Genomic DNA, 8,548 nt, shown 5'->3' with positions numbered 1-8,548 from the left:
TGGAAGTTTGTGTATCACACTGAAACACAAAGTGAAACAGATTGGCTGCCTTAATATATACTAGTCAGTATGCACTGTATCCTATCATTAAACAGTGCCCCAGATGATTCTGATATAAAGCAATTACCTAAATGGCGTTATGTACCAATAACTCAACTTTTAAAGTTAAAATTACGAGCGCTATGGGGTATATGCAATAGCGGGCGAATCGCGTAATTTAATCCGCCCCTGTAAAATTTGCCCGCACTCGCCAGCCGCAGCCCTGTCGCCGGGACCCTGAATTCACCATATGCAATGTAAAACGGATTCGACCCACCCCCAGGCGGATAACGGCCAATCGGCGAGTAGTGGGCGTCCCGAATTCGCCTTCCCGCCGAAAGCAGCCCTTTATTAGGGCTTGTTTGCTGCGTGCTCTGCAGCCATTTTGTGAACCTGCAGAGAGGTGTGAGGAGGTGCAGAGTTAGCAATTTGGTTGTTTGCTGTGGATATCGTTTGGACACCCCAGCAGGCTTTATTCCAGGACAGTCAGGAGGATTCCTGTTACCCCGGAGGAGAGCCATTTTAGGAGCTTTTACAACATTTGTAGGTAAGTACCACATGTGTGTCTGGTGTTGCATGTATGTGTTTGTGTAGTGGGGGTTGCCATGAGGTGTACATGGGGTGTTTGTGTATGTGTGCATGTGTGCAGGTATGTGTATAGCCCCTTGCTTGTGTTGCTGCATTTTTTGGGGGAGTCTTGTGTTTTGGGGTAGTTTTTCACGTTTTTTTTTTATTCTTTAAATGACTTTTTGGGTCTTCTATTAGCATTGGTGTACCTCCTGAGTGTGCTGGGATGTTTTTTGGCCATTTTGGGGTGATTTGGAGCAAGTTTGGTCGACAGCCTGGTCGACATGTGCTGTGGACTGTTTGGCAAACATGTGTTTTCCCTCCTCATTTAGCATTGGTGTACCTCCTGAGTGTGCTGGGATGCTTTCTGGCCATTTTGGGGTGATTTGGAGCAAGTTTGGTCGACAGCCTGGTCGACATGGGCTGTGGACTGTTTGGCAAACATGTGTTTTCCCTCCTCATTTAGCATTGGTGTACCTCCTGAGTGTGCTGGGATGCTTTCTGGCCATTTTGGGGTGATTTGGAGCAAGTTTGGTCGACAGCCTGGTCGACATGGGCTGTGGACTGTTTGGCAAACATGTGTTTTCCCTCCTAATTTAGCTGTGGTGTACCTCCTGAGTGTGCTGGGATGCTTTCTGGCCATTTTGGAGTGATTTGGAGCAAGTTTGGTCGACAGTCTGGTCGACATGTGCTGTCGGCTGTTTGGCAAACATGTGTTTTACCTCCTAATTTAGCTGTGGTGTACCTCCTGAGTGTGCTGGGATGCTTTCTGGCCATTTTGGAGCAAGTTTGGTCGACAGTCTGGTCGACATGTGCTGTCGGCTGTTTGGCAAACATGTGTTTTACCTCCTAATTTAGCTGTGGTGTACCTCCTGAGTGTGCTGGGATGCTTTCTGGCCATTTTGGAGTGATTTGGAGCAAGTTTGGTCGACAGTCTGGTCGACATGTGCTGTCGGCTGTTTGGCAAACATGTGTTTTCCCTCCTAATTTAGCTGTGGTGTACCTCCTGAGTGTGCTGGGATGCTTTCCGGCCATTTTGGAGTGATTTGGAGCAAGTTTGGTCGACAGTCTGGTCGACATGTGCTGTCGGCTGTTTGGCAAACATGTGTTTTCCCTCCTAATTTAGCTGTGGTGTACCTCCTGAGTGTGCTGGGATGCTTTCTGGCCAGTTTGGGGTGATTTGGAGCAAGTTTGCTCGACAGTCTGGTCGCCATTTTGTGTGGGTCAGCCATTTTGTGTGGGTCAGCCATTTTGTGTGGGTCAGCCATTTATACATGTATGTATGTATGTATGTATGTATGTATGTATGTATGTATGTATGTATGTTTATTTTATTTATATTTTATTTTATAACAGAGATGTCAAAGGACAAGCAGACCCGATCCGCCCCTTCCCCCACCCCCTCGGATCTATCCCTGCATAGCAACGAGGAGTGGGAGCCAACCCAGGAGGCGGATACGACCGACCAGGCATGTAGTGACCAGCCGCGGTCGTCAAGGGCCCATGAGAAGTCCAAGAAAAAGCCTAGTAGAAAGGTACTAACCACACCTGCAGACACAAATAGCATCAAACTTTACCCACTGTAGTTTGTGCAATGCCATGCACACCTACTGGAATATGTGCGCAATGCCAGGGATACTGACACTCACAGGTACATACCGATCTTATTAAAAAAAATTTTTTTTTTTTTAATCCCTAAAGGCAAGAAGCCAGCCAGAGGAGCAGTCGGAGGAGGAAGCCTCTGGTGAAGATGCAGGACCGAAAAAGCCGCGTGGACCCAGATACACTGAGGCGGAAAACTGTACCCTAGTGGATTGCGTCGACAGGTCCTACGATGTTTTGTATGGACCAAGGGCACAGACAACAGCAGCTAGGACAAAGCGAAGCATCTGGGAATCCATTGCGAGTCAAGTCACTGCAATATCTGGAAACCACCGGAGCACCAGAAATTGCTTGAAGCGGTACAGCGATTGCCGCAGACAGACCAAGAAGAAGATGGGGATTCAGCGCCGACATGAGACAGCTACGGGAGGTGGCCCGGCTCTCAACCTGAAGTGGCTACCCTGAGAGGATGTTATTAGAAGGCGCATGAACCCTGCCATGGTCGAAGGAGTTCGCGGAGGTGTGGACTCTAGCCGTCCTGCTGGCTTTCCCGAGGAGGAAGAACCGCCCAGAAGACGGAAGAAGGCGGGAGATAAGTCGTCCAAAAGGAGGTCTGATGGTAAGAATACATTCACATGAGCTGTACTTCCCTTTAAAATTTTTGTATGTGCTAATGTGCCTTTTTTTTTTTTTTTTTTTTCAGACAGGCCTGCCCAGAGGACATCACCTGCGCACAGGACATCGCCAGCGCACGGACCGTCACCTGTGGAGCAGGCATCAGCAGCAGCGCGCGGACCATCAACTGCGCCGCAAGCATCGCGAGCACACAGATCGTCACCTGTGCGCCACAGTTCGTCATCGCGCAGTTTGTCACCTGTGCACCAGACGACGTCAGCGCACAGACTATCACCTGTGCGCCAGACACCGTCGGCGACCACACCACAAGATGGGCGCCAAACTACAGCTCCTGCGCGCAGGCCATCACCAGATCGTCGTCTCTCCAGGAGCTCTGGGACTGTGACTGAAGAGCCTCAAGACACAACCCTTGTGGACCCATCACCCGATCTGTTTGAGTCTACAGGGTTAACAGACGAAACTTTTCTTGGGTTTGAGGACAGCCGTGCAGACGTATCCAGCCAGACCCTTGAAAAGTCTTCCGAAACGAGGACAAGTGGAGCTCCTGGAGCAGCGGCATCACAGGATGGAGAAGGTTTGTATTTATTTTGTGTGTGTGTGGGAGGGGGGGGGGTCAGCAGTTGTGTAAAGTTTATTAACTTTCCCAAAAAAATTATTTTGCAAACAGTGGTGCCACGGACCAGCAGCGGACTAGCTTCGGGGATTGGTTCCTACTTCAGGCCGGATCTCCTTCTACAGGAGTCGTCAGAGGATGACGAGGTGGAAGTGCAGGAGGCTCCAGTTGCTACATCCCTGTGTGAGTAAATTGAATTGTGAGCCTTTAAAAAAATGTATGATGAATGTGTATAATATTGTCTAATTTTCTTTTCAGCTGCCCAAATCCAAGTGGTGGCAGACATCCAGGAAGGGCAGAATCCCTCAACTGTTCAGAGGGTTCACACCCTGGCATCGGAGATTGGGACCCGCCAGGATACGTACACAAATGTCGTGGGAAGCAGACTGGACAACATTGAGAGGACAATGGAGAAGATGTCAAACAGTCTGCTTGAACTGCAGAAGACTCTTTCCGACAGCACGGCCACAATACTACAGGTCAGAATGCAAGATCATAGGGAGAATATGAACGTACTTCGCATTCTGGCCGAATCCATGACCCGGCTCGTGGACAACAGCTCATGTCTGGCAGAAAGCAATAAAAACATGTCGGAGAGTCATCGACACTCCTCATCCAGCCAACAGGTCATCGCAACCACACTGCAGATCTATGATAAGCTCCCAGGACCAGCTCATCAACACGCTGGTGATCCACCATATCCGCCGTCGCAAGCCACAAGGACGCCTCGTACCCTTCAAGTCCCATCCCAGTACAGACGGTCACAGATGTACCAGGGATATACAGGGATGTACCCCACCCCCCAGATGCCTCCACCACCGGCCACACAATCTTCAGCCGCATGGGCACAGAGGCCCAGTCAACATACTACCCAGCCTCCCAGGACATCCACGCCCTATCAGGGGGAAGAAGATAATCCGGACAGACTTCCACTATAAACCCGGTCGTATTGTTTTATTTACTTATAAATGTTTTTCATGTATCCCTTTCTTCCCCTCCCATTAGTTTGTTTTTTTTCTTACTATTGTTTTCTGTGTTGGGCTTCCCCACCCGTGACCGGGTACTACCAAGGAGCTTTGTGTAGGCATACATGCGCGGGCATGTAAGCGGGCGCGTGTGGTAACGGATGAAAGCTCCTTGTGGCTACATGTATGATGGGCCAAAGAGCTATTCTGATACCACTTTTTTCTTCCAAAAATCCTTTTTGTAATGGTGTACAGTAGGCTTTCATTGTGTGAATTTACTATTCACTAGTCTGTGTTTTTGACTTATTCATAGGATTGGTGGGGAAAAATGAAGTGGACGGCATAAGTTCGTGTTGTGCGTACCAAGGTGAGTAGAACCATGTTTCAATGTATCTATTCAAGAAACTTTGAACCGCATGCCTTTGTAGAACCACACAGTCCAGCAATGGGTCATGCTGGGCTGTGTTGTTCCACAAATGTTAGCGTTTCAAAGTGCTGACCACTGACGCCACTATTTCACTTTGAACCGCATGCCTTTGTAGAACCACACAGTCCAGCAATGGGTCATGCTGGGCTGTGTTGTTCCACAAATGTTAGCGTTTCAAAGTGCTGACCACTGACGCCACTATTTCACTTTGAACCGCATGCCTTTGTAGAACCACACAGTCCAGCAATGGGTCATGCTGGGCTGTGTTGTTCCACAAATGTTAGCGTTTCAAAGTGCTGACCACTGACGCCACTATTTCACTTTGAACCGCATGCCTTTGTAGAACCACACAGTCCAGCAATGGGTCATGCTGGGCTGTGTTGTTCCACAAATGTTAGCGTTTCAAAGTGCTGACCACTGACGCCACTATTTCACTTTGAACCGCATGCCTTTGTAGAACCACACAGTCCAGCAATGGGTCATGCTGGGCTGTGTTGTTCCACAAATTTTCATTGAAAAGAAATGAACATGAATTTAGTGTGTCTTTACTTTAATATACTTTTTTTCTTTTCCCCACAGATATCTATATACACAAGAAAAGAATGTAAAGAAGAACAAACTACTTTTTTGTTTTAATTAACTTTCAAACTTTATTTAAAAAATAACATTTTTCTTCAATAAACTTTTAAAAATAGAAGTTTCCTGTGGTTTTTATTAAAATTTGTAATGCAGTTGAATTGTACGTAAGTAGATTGCCCAGGGAACATCAGGGGAACTGTGTCTCTTCACATCCACGCCACTTAGGAAGGATACACCGGAAGACCTGTGGAAGAGAACAGTATGAGCTTCCAGATATGGGTGATAGTGTCACCCTGGGACTGGAAAAAAGAGGTACATACAACAGTCCACACAACACAAGCGGGTTGCAGCGGCCCAAATGCAACCCTCCGGCACTTGCATCACTACACATCCAAACATTCCCTGACTAGCATTGCTGTTTCAGGGAATGTTTGGATGTGCAGTCTTGCAAATGCCGGAGGGCTGCATTTTGGACAAGGGAGTTTTGGCCAATACATCTCACCTGAGGGGGGGGTTGTCTGCTACATGGCGGAGGGTCAGGTCCACATCACCAGTAGGTCGCCCATGGTAGAGTTGGATAAAAGGATCAAATATTTGCGGTAACCCAACAACAGGATAAAACAGGGGGTAACGAACTGTACAAACATGGCCTGGGGATATACATCAACAGGATGTAAAACTCTGAAATACATAAATGAAGAGGTTTTTTTAAAAATATTCCAATGTCAGTTTACACGATAATACAAATGTTGTCAGTATACTCACAGGCAACTGCAAAATAATTTTGGATCAATGTCCGCCAGGAATCCTCTCCTTCGTCCATACCCACCGGTAGAGCAGAAGACCGGTTCCCGCGTCGGAAAGCACTGCGACGAAGAGTCACCGGCAAACGGTTTGCGACACATATGTTGTGTAAAATACAACATGCATGTACCATGCCGCAAACCTTCGCCGGTGAGTACAAAAGAGCACCGCCGGAAGTGTCTAAACATCGAAACCGGCTTTTAAGTACACCGAAGGCACGTTCAATTATTTGCCTCGATGCAATGTGTGTCTCTTGGTAACGTTTTTCTGCTCTACCGACAGGATTAGACAATGGGGTCAAGAGCCACGGTTTGTTTGGATAACCCGCATCGCCTATAGAAAATATTAAAAAAATGTTAGGTACTTGTAAAAAATAAAAATAAAATAAAATAATAAAAATCAAAAAAATTGAAATACATACCTAACAGCCAGCCACCAGGCATGTTTCCTGTTTCAAACTTGTCAAACAGCGATGACTGGCTTAGGATGAAGGAGTCGTGAGATGATCCAGGAAATCCCACAAAAATGTTCAAAAATCTCATGTTTACATCACAGACCGCCTGCACGTTCAGGGAATGGAACTGTTTTCGGTTCCGAAAACATTCCTCCGAATTCCGTGGCGGTCTGATCTGCACGTGGGTACAGTCAATCGCGCCCAGCACATTGGGAAATTTGTATTTGTTGAAAAAGCCTAATTTTATCTCACGACATTCGCTGTCCGTCTCTGGAAATGTGATGTACTGGATCGTCAATTTGCGGAAAGCCCTAATGACCTGGGTTATACAGCGCGACAGTGTCGACTGTGAAAAACTGCATGTTTGAGACAGTGTAGGCTGGAATGTGCCTGACGCCAAAAAATGTAACGTCCCAAGCAGTTTCTGAAAACCGCTGATTGCACGATTTGTCCGTGCCCGAGGTTCCAAGTCGGCCTCCAACAGAGCGTACAGCGAATATATGTCGCGAGTCGATAAGCGATAATTTTGTATCACCTCGAACTCGCTGAGATCCTCCAGTTCACGCCTAGTGCGATACTGGCGTGGACGTGGAAATGAAACCCGCAATACTGGCTCACCCAATGCAGACATTTGCTGACCTGGATCCTGATGTTCATCAGCACTTTCTTCCTCCATCATGCTTGCAGCCAGCATGAACATCACAATCTGGTCAGAAAAAGGCTCCATCATTGTAGTCAGTACAAAAATAGGAATGTGTTTTAAAACGCTGGAATTTTCCTAAAAAAACGATTCCACAGAGCTGACTGTAAAATGGCTCCTTCTCCCTGTAGTCTCAAACCTGGGAGTGAGGAGATAGGAGGGGCTTTGCAGAAGTGTATCCTGGGTAAAACTGTGGAATCATGGGTAAATTTCCCTCAGGAGATTGAAGAAAATAAAAATCCTTTAAAAAATCAATTAAATAATACTTGTGAAGCAAAAAAAGACAAACCAAGTAGATAATCCTTTCAAATATAAATAGATATGCTACTAGCAATCCTCAAATATGAAAAAAAATCATGTACTAAAAATTTTTTTTTAGATCCCGCCAGCCAACTGAGGTGGACTGAAATAGTCGAATTTGCGGTCGAAAAGCACTGCTGTCGAATTTCCAAACTTGAATTGAATATGCTTGGGGCGAATTGCAGCATTTGTACCATTGCAGAAAAGTCGAATGCGGAAAAAGTCGAATTTCCTAAAGTCGAATTTTGAATGTCCGTTTTTTTGCGGAAAAAGTACTGTACTGCATAGGCGAATTTATTTTTGGGGCGAAAAAGTTCCGGAATTCGACTATTTCTGAAATTCGACCGCAATTCGACTGCAATTGCATATACCCCTATGTGAACAAACTGATAAAATAAATAAACTGTTCCTTTTCTAATGCTCTGTTTTAGTATCTCTCTATAAATATTTAATGTTAGAGACACATGCACACATCTCCAAACATTACACACAACGCTGTCTTTATACTTTACCAGTACTGTGCCTCAGGTCACGGTGCAGCAGTAGCAGACCAGCCTAAAGGACTCATCACTGATGAGGGCTGCTGCAAGGTCCCGCCCACTCATGGCGCGATTTGCGGGTCTCTGAAGGTTGCATGGCTAAACGTAAATAGGGGCATTGCTTACATCATGGACCGCCGCAGGTGGCTCAGATGCAAAAATAATATTTGGTCTGTCAGTGGGGGTTTCTGGGTACTCAGAACCCCCCCCCCCCCCCCCCCACTGCCTGCATGCTCCACTGCAGGCCCCACTTTCCCCCACAACGCCAGGCCATTTAATCTTTTCTAAGTACAGCTGCTGCTGCAGCGCAGGCTGCACTCACT

The 8,548-nt window shown here is 46.7% G+C and overlaps 1 protein-coding gene and 1 long non-coding RNA gene across 2 annotated transcripts; both read left to right on the top strand.

The window, feature by feature from the left end:
* The first annotated feature begins 491 nt into the window (after positions 1-491).
* LOC135050903 (uncharacterized) lies at positions 492-2,419 on the top strand. Its single transcript, XR_010241910.1, has 3 exons — positions 492-586; positions 1,963-2,141; positions 2,308-2,419. It is a non-coding gene; the product is annotated as an uncharacterized LOC135050903 (long non-coding RNA).
* Positions 2,420-2,605: 186 nt separating this feature from the next.
* Positions 2,606-5,520, top strand: LOC135050902 (uncharacterized). The gene is made up of 5 exons (XM_063957162.1): positions 2,606-2,827; positions 2,912-3,418; positions 3,512-3,640; positions 3,716-4,789; positions 5,429-5,520. The coding sequence occupies exons 1-4, from the start codon at positions 2,695-2,697 to the stop codon at positions 4,393-4,395; spliced, it is 1,449 nt and encodes a 482-aa protein (XP_063813232.1). The 5' UTR covers positions 2,606-2,694; the 3' UTR covers positions 4,396-4,789; positions 5,429-5,520.
* The last annotated feature ends 3,028 nt before the right edge of the window (positions 5,521-8,548 follow it).

The sequence above is a fragment of the Pseudophryne corroboree genome, chromosome 2 (genome assembly GCF_028390025.1).
Source record: "Pseudophryne corroboree isolate aPseCor3 chromosome 2, aPseCor3.hap2, whole genome shotgun sequence".
Lineage (NCBI taxonomy): Eukaryota > Metazoa > Chordata > Amphibia > Anura > Myobatrachidae > Pseudophryne > Pseudophryne corroboree.
This window is presented reverse-complemented; position numbering and strand designations above follow the sequence as displayed.